The sequence below is a fragment of the Haematobia irritans genome, chromosome 2 (assembly GCF_050003625.1).
Source record: "Haematobia irritans isolate KBUSLIRL chromosome 2, ASM5000362v1, whole genome shotgun sequence".
Taxonomy (NCBI): Eukaryota; Metazoa; Arthropoda; class Insecta; order Diptera; family Muscidae; genus Haematobia; species Haematobia irritans.
In genome coordinates, this window is record NC_134398.1 from 68144728 (window position 1) to 68161043 (window position 16316).

A 16316-nucleotide genomic window follows, 5' to 3' on the forward strand; every position below is an offset into this window, starting at 1 on the left:
ATGAACAATCTTTACTATGGCAGTGGGCAAAATGGTAATGGCTTGTGGTTGAAAGGTTGCAGCCATGGCGGATGCCGCTGGTGTGTCGATTACCTTGTTGTCGTGCTCTATATGGGGGTTTCGGTGCAGTAAAGTATGATGACGTCGACGACATATATGACAACCTGACTTAGTAAAGCACCCGGCTTTGGAGTGGCGGTGAGCTAAACAATTAACGCAGTAGTTAAATCTTTCTACGGCTCGTTGCCTCTTTTTTGAGTCCATCGACAGAAACTTTTTGCATAGTCGCAACGGATGGTGCTTGGAACAAATTCGGCATTGAAAACGCTTGTTTTGACGTCTAACATTCGGTTGATGGCTGTCGGGACGATTTTTTACAATTCGTGGCATTTGAATGAATATTAGTAAGCAAATATCTGAAAGTAAATTATAATAAAATAATGAGCTAAGGGAATAAACGGACGTTACTGAGTTGGAAGAACAACGAGCTTTACAATAGGTCGCGTTAAAACTCCCCTCGGGGTGTATATCTCAGCAACTCTAATTCGATTATCCTTTCCTGGGAAGAGTCGAGTTACCCGACCGATTCTCCATTCATTTGGTGATGTATTTTCGTCGCGGATTACTACTATCGAATCGATTTCAATATTATTTTCAGGATTTTTCCACTTATTACGTTTGTGAAGCTCCTTTAAATATTCGGATTTCCATCTCTGGACGAAATTATGATGTAAGACCTTAACGCGTTGCCATCGATTAACTACTGATTCAATGCGATCATCGGATATAGTTTCAGGAGGAGCTAGTATAGAATGGCCGGTAAGGAAGTGTCCTGGTGTTAATGGGTTTAAATCCCCAGGATTTTCAGACATGGTTGAAATGGGTCTAGAGTTTAGACATGCTTCAACTTTGGTTAGAAGTGTACAAAACTCTTCGAATGAGTATTTAAAGTTACCTGAAACTTTGCGGAAATGAGTTTTAAAACTCTTAACCCCTGCCTCCCACAAACCTCCCATGTGTGGGGCGCCAGGCGGGATGAAGTGCCAGGACACATTTTGATGAACGAATTGAGAAACAATACTTGCTCGCGATGCTTCAAGGAAATCTCTGGCTATTTGTCTTGAGGCCCCAACGAAATTCGTGCCGTTATCGGAGTATATGTGACGTGGACAACCTCTTCGTGATATGAACCTCTGGAAAGCCGCGATAAAGGACGAAGTGGATAAGGAGGAAGTCAATTCTAAGTGAATCGCTTTGGTAGCAAAACACACGAACAGACAAACATAGCCTTTTGTAAGTTTGCAGCCTCTTCCAACAAAACTTTTGATGTCAAAAGGGCCTGCAAAATCGATACCAGTCGAATAGAAAGGCCAATGGAACGTGGTTCTTTCGGGAGGCAAAGCGGACATAATTTGCGAAAGCGTTTTCTTTTTATGGAGGACACATGTTTTACAATTATGAATTACCAATTTCACAAGGTTTCTCAATCGTGGAACCCAAAACTGCATTCGAATTAGATTCATGACCAGCTGGTTACCTCCGTGCAATGAGAGAATGTGAGTAAATTCAACGAGGAGTTTTGTGAGATTCGCATTGTAGGGCAGAATAATCGGATGTCTTTCATCATAATTAAGAGAAGGTGAATAAACCAATCTACCCATAGAGCGAATAATGTTATTTCGATCAAGGAAGGGATTCAGATTGAGAATGGATGATGTCTTTGGCACGTCGCACTTGTTACATAATGCTTTATATACCGTAGGATAATATCTCCTTTGAGAAATCGTAATAAGACGATTTTTGACATAAATTACCTCAGATGCGGACAGTAAGGTTGATGTATATTGGGACGATTCATATTTTTTATTCGATTTGTGGATGAACCTAAAAACATAACACATAACTCGAACTGCACGTCCATAGGATGAAAATCTTTCTAAGATATCTTGAGTTTCTTGGACGCTAGCCACGTTAACGCGTAGAGGTTTTCTTTCGAGATCAGTATCGGGGATGAAAGTGGTACTAGGAGGCCAAAACTTTTTCGGTTGTCCAAGCCATTCCGGGCCATGCCACCATAACCGACTATTAATGAGTTCTTGGGTGTAAACGCCACGACTTGCTAAGTCGGCAGGATTAGATGATGTATCAACATGAAACCACTTGTCTGTCCCTATCTTGTTTGCGATAATGGAAACGCGATTGGCTACAAATACTTTCCATTGACATGGCGGTTTCTGTAGCCACGCAAGTACAATGGTTGAATCGGTCCATTTGTAAAGTTCGGCATTGGGAATATTCATGAAAGGAATAATGGAATCGGCAGTCTCAGCCAAAAGGGTTGCTCCACAAAGCTCAAGTTTGGGAATAGAAATCGTTTTCACTGGAGAGACACGGGATTTTGACGTTAACAAATTAACAATGATCAAATCATTATCTAAATGCACTCGGACATATATGGCTGTTGCATATGCGTCCTCTGACGCATCACAAAATGCATGGAATTCTATTTGACAGGTTGGAGAATATGAGACCCACCGTGGCAACTGTATGCTATCGACCTTGGAATAACTTTCTCGGAACTTCATCCAGTCACGTAGACAATCAGATGAAATACTTTCATCCCAATTCACGCCAGAGAGCCATACTTTGCGCATGAATATTTTCGCCACAACCACAATGGGCGCTAACCACCCAGCTGGGTCGAATATCTTGGCGATATTCGCAAGAACCTGTCGCTTAGTATATTGAGTCCTTTGCGACAACATATGTGTAGTGAATATAAAATGATCGGACTTTGCGTTCCATCGCACTCCTAATGTCTTCGTCTGACTACTATCATCGAAGCTTAGGAAATCTTCGGTCAATAAATTTTGTCTTGGCAAATCCCCTAGGATTTCGGAAGAATTGGATGTCCACTTCCGAAGTGGAAAACATCCGGAATGGAGTGCTGAGATCAGCTGTTGTTTGGCAAGCAAAGCCGACTCTATGTCATGACTACCGGTGATTACATCGCCAACATACATTTCATTTTCAATGATTTGGCTGGCTAAAGGAAACTTGTCCCTGGAATCAATGGCAAGTTGCAACAAAGTCCTAATGGCCAAGTATGGTGCTGCATTTACGCCAAAAGTCACCGTTTTTAATTCGAAGTCTTGAATTTGGTCGGAAGGGTCTGAACGAAAAACAATGCGCTGAAAGGGTGTGTGTTTTGGATTGACCCTTATTTGCCTGTACATTTTTTCGATGTCGGCACTAAAGACATAACGATAAAAACGCCATCTCAATAAAAGAGTAGTTATGTCCCTTTGGAGAACAGGCCCAGGATAAAGTACATCGTTTAAGGACTTACCCGAGGAGCTAGGGTACGATGCATTAAATACCACTCTAACCTTAGTTGTGGTACTTTCTGGCTTCATAACACAATGGTGTGGAAGATAGTAGTGTTGAAAAAGTTCGTCTGTGGCTGGAGAAGGAACTCTTTCCATGTGAAAAAGCTCCAGATATTCTTTGATAACAGAGTCATATCGTACTTTTAATTCAGAATTCTTCAAAAGACGGTTTTCATTTTTGAGAAATTGTGCATGGGCAATGTCTCTACACGGATGAAAAAGACTGTTTTTCATATGTTTGGCTATAAACATTATATGTTTGGAACACAAATTTTTAAACACAATATTTTTGAGTGCAAGCATATAATGTTCATAAACTAGCATAACATGTTTGGGACATATATGTTAATATGTTAGAACATATTATGTTTGGGACATAAAATGTTTGTAAATATAATATGCTTGGATGCAAACATATATTAATTTAGAAATAGCCTATAAACATATATGTGTTTAGTAGCTTGGAGCGCTATTTAACAGGGAGCGATATTGAATTAAGTTGGTGGTTGTTGCTTGTTATTACAAAATTAACATTTTATTTTTCCTTGGGCAATTGATCAGCTACTTCTTTGATCCTTACAAACTGTGTGGTCCGCTGTTCGAATCCCCGTCCGGCAAAAGGTAAAATTAAAATAAAAAAAATCATACAATTGAATAATTTCTTCTACAATGTTTGTATTACAGAAAAAGGTGCTAAGAACTAAAAAATCTCGTGGAAGTGAGAAAGATGTGGGGGAATATACAATTGGGCAGAAACAAAATTTTGAGCATTCAGGTCGAAAACCTATGTTGTTAGCACCTATATTACCTGTTTATTTTCATAATTCATTATGATTGTAAATAAATAAATAAATAAATAAAATTTTGAGCACAATATTGTTTGGGAGAATTTTTTTAAGCATATAATATTTTTGGGTGCAAAATGCTTCCAAACATATTATATGTTCACATAATAACATATTGTTTTTTGGAAGACAACATTATTGAATTTGGATGCAAAAATACAAAATGTTTGGAACTTAGACTACCCAAACATATATTGTTTAGACCAATATGCTTTCAAACATATTATATATTGGAAGAGATCAAACATATAAATGTTTGGGCAATACCCAAAAATGTATATGCTTGAAGCAAAATATGTTTGGGAGTATATGTTACAGAAGCGATTTTTTGTGAGCGTGTAGATTGCCCCAAAGAAATGGATTTGTCCAAAAACGACTCTTTAAATGGCAGTGATACTATATATCTACCATCACTATCTCGAATAGTGGTATCGGAAAACAATTTCTCACAATACTCATCAGAAGACGATGGAAGGGGCTCTTGCGGAATATTTCCCACCTCCCAAAAACGTTTAATCTGTTTCTCAATACTAGTTTCTGTGAAGTTCGATACTAAGGTGGAATAAGATGACATATTCGATTTGCATTGGACAGGCCCAGTGACAATCCACCCGAATATAGTCTCTTGGGCTATTAGGGAGCCGCAAATATTACGCTTCACATTGTCAAGTAAAATTCTATTAAAAACATCGGCTCCGATCAGAAGATCGATCCGAGAGCTTTCATAAAATCTTGGATCGACCAGCTGGAAATTTGGAAAATTTTCCAGTATATCAGGCGAAATTGAGCTGCTACACGGATGAAAAAGACTGTTTTTCATATGTTTGGCTATAAACATTATATGTTTGGAACACAAATTTTTAAACACAATATTTTTGAGTGCAAGCATATAATGTTCATAATCTAGCATAACATGTTTGGGACATATATGTTAATATGTTAGAACATATTATGTTTGGGACATAAAATGTTTGTAAATATAATATGCTTGGATGCAAACATATATTAATTTAGAAATAGCCTATAAACATATATGTGTTTAGTAGCTTGGAGCGCTATTTAACAGGGAGCGATATTGAATTAAGTTGGTGGTGGTTGCTTGTTATTACAAAATTAACATTTTATTTTTCCTTGGGCAATTGATCAGCTACTTCTTTGATCCTTACAAACTGTGTGGTCCGCTGTTCGAATCCCCAAAAGGTAAAATTAAAATAATCCGGCAAAAAGTAAAATTAAAATAAAAAAATCATACAATTGAATAATTTCTTCTACAATGTTTGTATTACAGAAAACGGTGCTAAGAACTAAAAAATCTCGTGGAAGTGAGAAAGATGTGGAGGAATATACAATTGGGCAGAAACAAAATTTTGAGCATTCAGGTCGAAAACCTATGTTGTTAGCACCTATATTACCTGTTTATTTTCATAATTCATTATGATTGTAAATATATAAATAAATAAATAAAATTTTGAGCACAATATTGTTTGGGAGAATTTTTTTAAGCATATAATATTTTTGGGTGCAAAATGCTTCCAAACATATTATATGTTCACATAATAACATATTGTTTTTTGGAAGACAACATTATTGAATTTGGATGCAAAAATACAAAATGTTTGGAACTTAGACTACCCAAACATATATTGTTTAGACCAATATGCTTTCAAACATATTATATATTGGAAGAGATCAAACATATAAATGTTTGGTCAATAGCCAAAAATGTATATGCTTGAAGCAAAATATGTTTGAGAGTATATGTTACAGAAGCGATTTTTTGTGAGCGTGTAGGTAGATTTCTGGATAACCCAGGAACTACCAACGCTTTAATTCCCAACTCTAGGTTGGAATCGAATCTTGGGCTAATGGAACACGAAGCAAGTTTTCGGGCGTTGGCAGAAGTGACCCCATTTAAACCCGAAATTTCAGCCTCGATTGGTTGAAAGGGTAGCTTGAGGAGGTCAAAAACCCTTTGCGAAATAAATGTCCCTTGAGAGCCAGAATCTATCAAGGCTCGAACGAGGTATTCTAGCCCTAAGTATTTGATCTTTACCACAGCTGTGCCCAAGAGAATATTTTGCGCATGTGCAGCGAAGCACGATTGTACATTACGTGCAGAGGTAGATGGCTGAGGTGTTAATTCAGCCAAATGATTCGATTATATTTGGATGTGGGACTGTGTGGACTGTAATGTGCTAGGAGGATGAACCAGATCATTTTGCGTGGTACTATCACCTCTGTGTAAAAGAGAATGGTGCCTCTTGCGACAAAAGCGGCAGCTATAGGAACTATTGCACTTTTTAATAGAATGACCACGAGAAAAACAATTTATACACAGGTTAAGGCTTCGGATGCAAGTAAATCTCTCGTCAACAGACATTCCAAGAAACTTTGGACACTTTCTTATTGGATGGAGATCATTCGGACACAAATTGCAAGTAATGTTAGTAGGAGAGGCGGAAGAGACTTTAGCATGGTTGCTATTAATTCTCTTGGATATGGAGGAGTTGGGGTTTCTCGAAGTAGGGTGTGACAGCGTAGATTTCTTCATATTATGTTGGTGGTTAATTTCTGTAACCGTCTCTAATGTTTGAAACCTACTGGACAAAAATTCATTTAGAGCCGACCATTTTGGAATGTCTTTTTTGTTTTGAACCGATTGTTCCCATAATGACAGAGTGGTTCGAGGGAGCTTTGTGGAGCAAATATAGATGAATATCGCGTCCCAACTCGATATATCTACGTCATACAATTTCAAGGAGGAAATGCATGAATTCATGTCACGCTGAAGGCATTTTATCTCCTCGCTTGATTCGGAACCCACTGGTAACAGATTAAAGAGAATACGCAATTGACTGTGTACCAGTAAACGCTTATTTTCGAATCTTTCCTCTAGGTTTCTCCAGGCGATATCAAAACCACTATTCGTCAAAGGACACTTGTTGACAATATCAAAAGCTTCTCCTTGCGTTTTATTACGCAAATGAAATAATTTTTGAACTTTCGAGAGGCTTGAATTCTGAACATAGATGGCTGAGAACATGTCTCTGAAAGATGGCCAAGATTGATAATCGCCTTTAAAGGACTCGGTATCACAAGGCGGCAAATGAAAATTGTTACGTGGAGATGTAGGCTGTGAGGAAGTTTCAGCTATCGATCGGGTGTGAATGTCCGAACTTAATCTGGCGACCAGTCTAACGTACGTCTCATAAGAGGCGTGAAAACGAGCATTGATGCTATCAAGTTCTGAGCCCTCTTCCTCAGAATCTGAGCTTGTGTCCTTATCTTTGGTTTCGCGCGTTTTCCGAGCCTGACTGGCATTTGAAGTTCTGTCTAGTTCGTCGATACATTTCTCATATAAAGACTTGATCGTAGTCCATGTGGCTTTTAGTTCATCCCTATGAACCTCAAGGGCAAAGATACTCGAGTCGGCTATGACTTGATCAGTCAGTTCTTGCTCGAAATTAACCAACTTATCGTTGGACCGAATAAATCTTTCTAAAGCAGTCATTGTCAACAAAAAGAGAATTTCCAAGTTGGAAAACGAAAATGAATTCAGAAATTAATCGTACCCACTAAACTTTGGGAAATGACAAATGCGCTTTTTGATAGAAATGTTCAAATATTGCGTGGTTATAGCCTCAAAGAAAAACAAAATTACGTGGAGGATAATGTAAAAACAAAATTATGTATTGCGTTTCCTTTCGTTAATTGTAGGGTGAGTTCTAATTCATATATGCCTTATGAATGACCCCTCAGGATACCAATGTATATGAGATACCAATGTATACAGAAATATCAATCCTTCGAAATATTGGCAAGTTAAGGGTAAAAATATATGAGAAATTCGGTAAACTAATAAAATAATAAATTGGACTACTATTAACAACAAAGAGTTTGTAAACTTTTGTCTGCCAGTGTTGCACTACGAACTTAAGAACAGAGTGTTGATACACAGAGTTTTTTGTTTTGTTTAAAACTTGAATGCTCAATAAAAGCTTGAACGCTTAATGAGAATGGGTAAAAAAGATGATTTTTTTTTTTTCACTTCAGGAATTATGTTTGCAAGTTTTGTAAAATGTGATTTATTTAATATAATTTTCTTGCATCGGTTAACAACGAGTAAAATGAACGAGCAGGAACGGTGGAATTGGAATCTATTGCTGAACCGAAAGTAGAAAAAGAAAAATTGAAAGAGAGAAGCATCCATTCTTCTTCTACGGCAAAAAATGTATAAAATTTACGAAATGTCGCTAAAAATTTGAATCTACGGTTATTATAATTTTTTGTTTTTGGTTTTTTTTTTTTTTTTTTTTTTAAACCAAGATTCTGCAAAATTTTACTTCATGCATTACTGTGGTTGTACTTTCAATATTTTCTATCGCAATAGAAATTAACTCGCCGATGAATATTTCACCGAGTTCGTATAATAATAGGTTTACAAAAAGGTATCATGGGAAAGAGAAAATTGGAATGTTAGTTTCTCTCTGGAAGATATTGTTATATTGGAATTATCACACTTATTTACAGATCTTCTTTGGTAAATTTGTTGCTCAGGCGAATTTAAGAAAAAAAAATATAATCAAAGAATAGAAATGTAAAAAGTACATACCAACAAATGCTCGGACAAGATGAAATAAGAAAAATAACGGATAATCCACAATATGCAAATTCGTAGAAGTACATATATGTGTACTCATGAATTTCACCAAGTATTACGTAAAAAATATAATTACGTACATAATACGTGTCTCCGACACCTTTAGGTTATGTGCCAAACTTTTATTTTAGATTTTGTTGTAGATGAACATATCACACTTTCTCTACCCTTTCTTTCTCTAAAGAAATAAATTTCGTAATCTTCACATGAACATATAAAATCTGACACTCTACCAAAAATCCGAAATAAATCGGTACCACTTTTCAGCACTAGGTCGAGACGAACACAATTAGAAATTACTCGAAAATAATATACTTTTAGTCGAAATTTTTAATTTTATTTCTGCACTAACTTCGCTCTTTTTACGTTGCAAACGGACTGGCAGAATGGACAAACGAGTTTCTTAATTCGTGTTTAATTAGTCTCTCCGGTCACACGCACTAGTTCTGTCAATTGATTGATTTAGACTAACCTTGTTTTGAACGAATACATACCATAAACCAAAATGGAATGCAAACCTGGAATAACCTGGAAACGGAGATGATCCAAGAATGAAGTATCAGGAGTGGATGATTCCTTTACCAGAATTAGTATTGCTCTTCGACTCTCAGGATCCGGTTCGAAGGACCAAAAAATGATTAGCTGAGGAATCTTCCTGAATGGCACCAGTAGGGAATAGGAATTTATATGCCAAAATGAAATATCACCTCGTAGCTCGAAATTTATTCCTCGGGAAAAAACAACAAAAGACCAAAGGAAAAGGTTTGCAGATGTAACGAGACCAACCGGAGAAAATAAATATTACCAAAGTGAACTCTTTCGTTGTTGAAAAGCAAGTGGGCATTTATTTGGTTCTTTACTTATCACCTAATATCAATATCGTAATAAATTGAGTAGAATTCATGGCTTAACGAAAAAACTAAAAACGACATCTGTATTTCAAAGATATTATATCTTAGTATAAATTTTGTAGGGATGTCGGTTTAAACAGTGTAATTTCAAAGTTACACATTTCATTCAAGTAATATTTTATTCGGAGCGGAGCGGTTTTTCATTTGGAAACCGCTCCGCTCCGGCAAAAAAAGGGCTTGCTCCGCTCCGCTCCGGATACCTGGTCTTACTCACTGCCACCGACATTTTGTGGGTAAGATTGCAATACGAAAAAAAGCCACCGGTTGCAGTTCTCTGATGCGCACTACGAAACGGTAAGGTCCAACAACAACAACAATAATATAAAAATCAAAAAGTCTCGTCGAAACCCAAATATATCGATATTAAAATAATATAATATGTTCATTCGTTTTGTTTGTTATTGTCGGCTTCTCTTCAATCGTTATTGTTTTTTTTTTTTTTTTTTTTTGTTTTTTTTTTTTATCTCAGCTTAAAGCCATGCATTGACTAAACTACAAGTGTAGCTTAACCAACAGAGGAAAAGTATGCTTGTCAAATTTATTTGGACAAAGCCCTATAGACTGCAAGATGGTTGGATGTACAGCTGTTTCGGAATCACCACATTCCTCATCAGCATCCTCTACTTGCAGCAAAACTATCAACCAATTATCAGAATAAATTCGGGTAATTCACTCAACCCAACGTGAACTACACTTGAACCTCCCGAAAAAGGGTTTGATAGTCGGCTACTGCCTAAACAAATTTGCCAGCATATCTCTTTTCCTTTGCCAAACTCAAATCATCGATTTGTATGTATTTGGCTGGGTTTGTTTTTGAGCGTGCTTCCTCTATCTTCATTCGTTTTGTTTGTTATTGTTGGCTTCTCTTCAATCGTTATTGTTTTTTTTTTTTTTTTTTGATCTCAGCTTAAAGCCATGCATTGACTAAACTACAAGTGTAGCTTAACCAACAGAGGAAAAGTATGCTTGTCAAATTTATTTGGGCAAAGCCCTATAGACTGCAAGATGGTTGGATGTACAGCTGTTTCGGAATTACCACATTCCTCATCAGCATCCTCTACTTGCAGCAAAACTATCAACCAATTATCAGAATAAATTCGGGTAATTCACTCAACCCAACGTGAACTACACTTGAACCTCCCGAAAAAGGGTTTGATAGTCGGCTACTGCCTAAACAAATTTGCCAGCATAGTGCAATGGTTAGCATGCCCGCCTTGCATACACAATGTCGTGGGTTTCATTCCTGCTTCGATTGAACACTAAAAAGTTTTTCAGCGGTGGATTATCCCACCTCAGTAATGCTGGTGACATTTCTGAGGGTTTCAAAGCTTCTCTAAGTGGTTTCACTGCTATGTGGAGCGCCGTTCTGACTTGCCTATAAAAAGAAAGGTCGCTTATCATTGAGCTTAACATGGAATCGGGCAGCACTCAGTGGAGAGGAGTTCAGCAATGTGAAGTCCTCTCCAATGGAATTTTAGCCCCCCCCCAGAATTTGAAAAGCTATTTACGATTTTCCATTGTTTTTATAAAAATTATAAACAAGTGTATACAACCGCACAAAGTTCCGCTAAAGACTTTCATGCACAATCGAATTACTCGGGTTGTGGTAGCTTTTGCCGATGGCAATATATAGTTTTAGTTTCTTTATTATAAGTGAATGTTTGAAGTTTGATATTTATGAAATAAAGCTGTGGTTGAATTTATGATTTAAGTTCCTAAATGTATGTTTAGTTTAATAACTAAAGCTCCTGTATTATTTTATTTAGTCTGGTTTAGTCAATTTAATTAAAAAATAATTGATATTAAAACTATTCTTTTATAAATGAATATCTTGATAATGCTGAAAATTTTGTTTTTGTGTCCGGAAGTGGTGCAAAATTGGCGGAGAAGCGATAAATGTAATATTAACTTGTCATAGGACATATGTCCATCGTTTCAACAGCCGTTGCAATGAATGTGCATCACTTCTTACACTTGTCTTTACTTTAAAAAATTTGGTATTGATTCCGAGCCGAAGAAGCGGAGAATACAAGTAAGGATACTTTTAAGACACAATTCTCTTTTAAAATCGGGTTTTGTGTACTTGCTTCTAGGAAGTAAATTTTAATTTTTCGCTTTTTCAGCTTTTTTCTTCATATGGTATCAAAGTCCTTTAAAAACAAGTTAACGACGACTATATTTTCCAAATTAAGACTCGACTTCTAGTAGAAATTATGCTGTGTTTCAAGTAAAAAAGTCTTTAAAATAAAGTAGTCAAGATGCAAAAAGACAACAAATTTAAAGACAATTTCATTAAATTTAAAGATTTTTTCTAAATTATTAAAGTCAAGTTGACCTTAGCCCAAACATTTTTTCTTTCATGTTATGATATCCATTTTTAAATCAAATTACTTAATTATAAGGATAATACGACTTCATTGAAAAGTTTATCGACCTTTGCTCAATGAAAAAAACTTTATACTAGAGAAATGCGTCTTCTATGCTAAATAAAATTTGCATTCGTATTTTAAAGACATGAAATCTTTGACCTCACGACAATATTTTTTTCAGTGTAAGGTGCGATCCGAATTCAGTGTATTGAATGTGAATTGAAAACTTTTATGATATTTTCCCAAATAAATAATTTTTATATTTTTATGTTTTTATGATTTAATGCATTCTAACGCTTGTTTGAAACGTTCTCCCTCGAATATTTTCAAAAATTATCGATTTTTCTATAATGGATTTAGCATTTTTGTGGCAAAATTTGAATGATTTGTACCATTTTATTTATTCTTACTCTTTTCTTAAACTATTTGAGAAAAAGGAAACAAAAAATTACCCATTAAAATATGAAAAAAAAAAATTAAAGTAAAAAACTTCCTGTGTAGTTAAATAATTAACTTATTTGTGAAGATATTTTCGGAAGTGCTTTTAAGGTTATGCCTTTAGAACAACTCCCAATTTTTTGCTGGAAAAAGTGTGGAACTACTTTTAGTTGGTTTATTATAAATTAATTGTCTAGTTATTTTGATGTCTCATTTTTTATTCATTTTTATGAAATAAAACATTAATTGAACCTATAAGTTCAGTCTATAAATTCTTAGCTAGGGGGGCTTAGCCCCCCCTAGGAAAATTGTCTAGCTACGCTAATGGCTGCCACCTAACCTAACCTATATTGCCTTTGCTTAGAGCCAATGCAATTCATTTTGTTTTTCTATGCAGATCGAAGATCCAAAACCCAAAAGAAAAACACAACAATGTATACGCAAACAAATAAAAAATACAGCGAAAATTAAATGCAACTTTGACGTTGAATATTTGGACTAAAACAAATCAGAATTACAAGCACTTTTCAACGCTTTTATGAGAATATAACCGGATATTAACAACCGACGGATGAAATAATTTTTTCATGTACAACCGATATAAAATACGAGTTGTAATGTACAACGGATATAAAATACGAGTTGTAAAGCGACCGTAGGCGAGTGCTTATTTTTGTTTTTATTTATATTCACACCGAAGGATATGCTCACTTTTTCTTTATAACTGAAAATACATACCTTGGTTGTTGAATGTAAAAAATATTTGTGTATTTAATAAATTGAATATGCCTCGTAGAGGATGATGATCGTCAATCGGGATTGTTGTTGTTGATGGCGTAGCCTTTGCCTTCGAGGAAGAAATTATTGCTCGTCAAACAATATTTACCTTCGTAGGAAGAAGAGCTAAAACGAGAGAGTGACAAAGTAAGAATGTCAAAAAGCTTGGATGCTGAAAGGCGGGGTTGATGACATTTGACGTTAGAAAATGTCCTTATTTTCGTACCGAAAGGCAGACAAGGTATAGACAAATCCTAACGACGGGAATACACTAATAGAATGGCATTTGAACTTAAACATTGACGTTGTAAGGGAAGAACGGAGTACAATATGTCTGCTTGGAGGTGGTGACTTGAGGAGCTATTGTTCTGGAGCTAACTGGTTTTTCTTCAAAATTCATCTTACCCATAATGATAAATCTGTTTTGATTTTCTCCTTCCTCTCTTTTCCAAGGTTGGAAATATCTAAATTAAAATCCTCACATTTGGCTGTTTGTTGGTCGGCTTTCGGTCTTCACCCATAGAAAAATTATTACCATACGGCCTCAAATCGATACTGTACGTCATTGATAGATAGCCAACCCCCTATGGTACAATATCAATACCGAACGGTACAGACGGTACACAAAGCATGAAAGTACGATACGGTATTATGAAAGTACGAACATGGTATTGAAAATAATACCTAAGCGGTATTAATATTTATACCATAAAGGTATTGATGTATAAACAGCGCGGTGTTACCAAATAATACCAAAACGGTATTGGGTTTATTACAAACCCGGTATTTATTGTTGTTATACATATTTAGATTAACAAAACACACGTAACAAATAACAGGTCGGCTGATAAGTCCCCGTCTGACACATAGATGGCGTCGCTAGTATTAAATGCATATTAATTTTATATAGTACCAACCTTCAAATGATTCGTGTCCAAATTTGACGTCTGTAAGTCAATTAGTTTGTGAGATAGAGCGTCTTTTGTGAAGCAACTTTTGTTATTGTGAAAAAAATGAAAAAAAGGAATTTCGTGTTTTGATAAAATACTGTTTTCTGAAGGGAAAAAATACGGTGGAAGCAAAAACTTGGCTTGACATTGAGTTTCCGGACTCTGTCTCAGCGAAATCAACAATAATTGATTGGTATGCAAAATTCAAGCGTGGTGAAATGAGCACGGATGACGGTGAACGCAGTTGACGGCCGAAAGAGGTGGTTACCGACGAAAACATCAAAAAAATCCACAAAATGATTTTGAATGACCGTAAAATGAAGTTGATCGAGATAACAGAGGCCTTAAAGATATCAACGGAACGTGTTGGTCATATCATTCATCAATATTTGGATATGCGGAAGCTCTGTGCAAAATGGGTGCGCGCGAGCGCACATTTGACCAAAAACATGTTGCGTGCCCCCTATAACGGCGCTAAGGTGGCTTCCGACAGCTCGCGGCACAAATCTCAGACGGTTCCAACCCGCCAACCTTAGCCCAGAGGGACGAACACTAAGTGAAAACATTGACACATCAAACAGAAAAAAACGATTATCAAAACGAAACACACTATTTGACGGTGGGAGCTTTTTGCTGCCGCACTTTGCCCTCCCTGCCATGCTTCTTGTTGTCCTAACTGTTTTCCCTTTTGCAAGAACCCCGTATCCACACACTCACTTCACATGCCTATACCACTCCGTTCACCTCCTCATAATAACAAGACTAACACGTCATAATTACTTTTTTTAACACAAAACATAAATTTCACATTTATTGATATTATTTGAATTATTTCTTAAACCTAGCAAAATTGGGCTTAAACCTAATACAAATAAAACTATATTCAAGCCACTAACACCAGCGGATTTTAAATTACTGATGAGCCACTGGCCCAGATTTACCCCTTCTTCCTGATGCCTAGACGCTTATATGGCCCTTTCGCGGCCCGCAGATATTGACACTTGTTTACCTAACTAGAAGAGCTCTCTTAATTGGTTCCTCGGATCTGATTTAATATAGATCCCAAAACACACAAAATACCGTACGTCTAGATATCCTGAGACAAATCCTGCGCTCGTTTATAACTGATTTTCTCTGGCGTTAATAACCTTCACATATAATTGATTACAATATACTACATAAAACAAATAAAATCTTTCCAGTCGTATTTCTTTTGAATATGTTTTATATAGTTTAGACTGTTAAAAAAATCTATATGTATGTTAATGAAAAATTTTTCGCTTTTGTATGTGTATTAATTCTGCTTTAGCGTTTTCTCATATAAATATTATTTAGATAAAAAAATTGATATTTTAATAATTAGTAAAAAAGATTTGTCACCAGCAAACTAATGTGGACTCTCTTTCTCATCCTAGACAGGTATAACGGATTTGATATTTTAATGGACGGATTTGATATTTGTTTTGCGGTAAGTAAAATGGCTTGTTTTTACCTTGGCTTCCTGGTTTTAATATTAGAATCTTTGTATTTCAGACCGAAAGCGTTCTCACCACCAAGTTCGACTGCAACGTAGTATGCCCCTAGGGTGCCCACCTATCCGGCAAGTTGTTTGTCTCTTCAGAATTATAAGACAACCTGGATTGTCAGTCTGGGTACCAATGGTTTGGTCCTTTACTTTGGGTGTCTCCTAGGACGTTCAAATTACACTATGGATGCAATCCGTGAAGGTGTTCTATTCTAGCAATTTGACGTAGGACGAACAACACAAAATACAACATTATCATTCACATATTACCAATATACAAAATAATCAAACACTCACTGTTTCTATTACACGCACTTTTGCAAATAAACTATCAACGTTTTCGGCTTCGAATTGCTTCCCCACCCACCGTATTCTCCAGATCTGGCCCCCAGCGACTTTTTCTTGTTCTCAGACCTCAAAAGGATGCTCGCAGGGGAAAAAATTTGGCTGCA

General features: G+C 36.2%; 1 protein-coding gene and 1 long non-coding RNA gene across 2 annotated transcripts; one reads left to right on the forward strand and one right to left on the reverse strand.

Moving 5' to 3' along the window:
• Positions 1-401: 401 nt before the first annotated feature.
• On the reverse strand, positions 402-3485 carry LOC142224615 (uncharacterized). The gene is made up of 2 exons (XM_075294397.1): positions 495-3485; positions 402-416 (listed from the first exon to the last, which is right to left on the reverse strand). Exons 1-2 carry the CDS (start codon positions 3483-3485, stop codon positions 402-404), a joined length of 3006 nt encoding a protein of 1001 aa, XP_075150512.1.
• A 6523-nt stretch (positions 3486-10008) lies between these two features.
• LOC142227643 (uncharacterized) lies at positions 10009-16010 on the forward strand. The gene is made up of 3 exons (XR_012719939.1): positions 10009-10099; positions 15755-15807; positions 15873-16010. It is a non-coding gene; the product is annotated as an uncharacterized LOC142227643 (long non-coding RNA).
• The last annotated feature ends 306 nt before the right edge of the window (positions 16011-16316 follow it).

Bases quoted from the DNA above. Each gene is read 5' to 3' on its own strand.
- LOC142224615 (XM_075294397.1), bottom strand. From the start codon at position 3,485: ATGGAAAGAGTTCCTTCTCCAGCCACAGACGAACTTTTTCAACACTAC.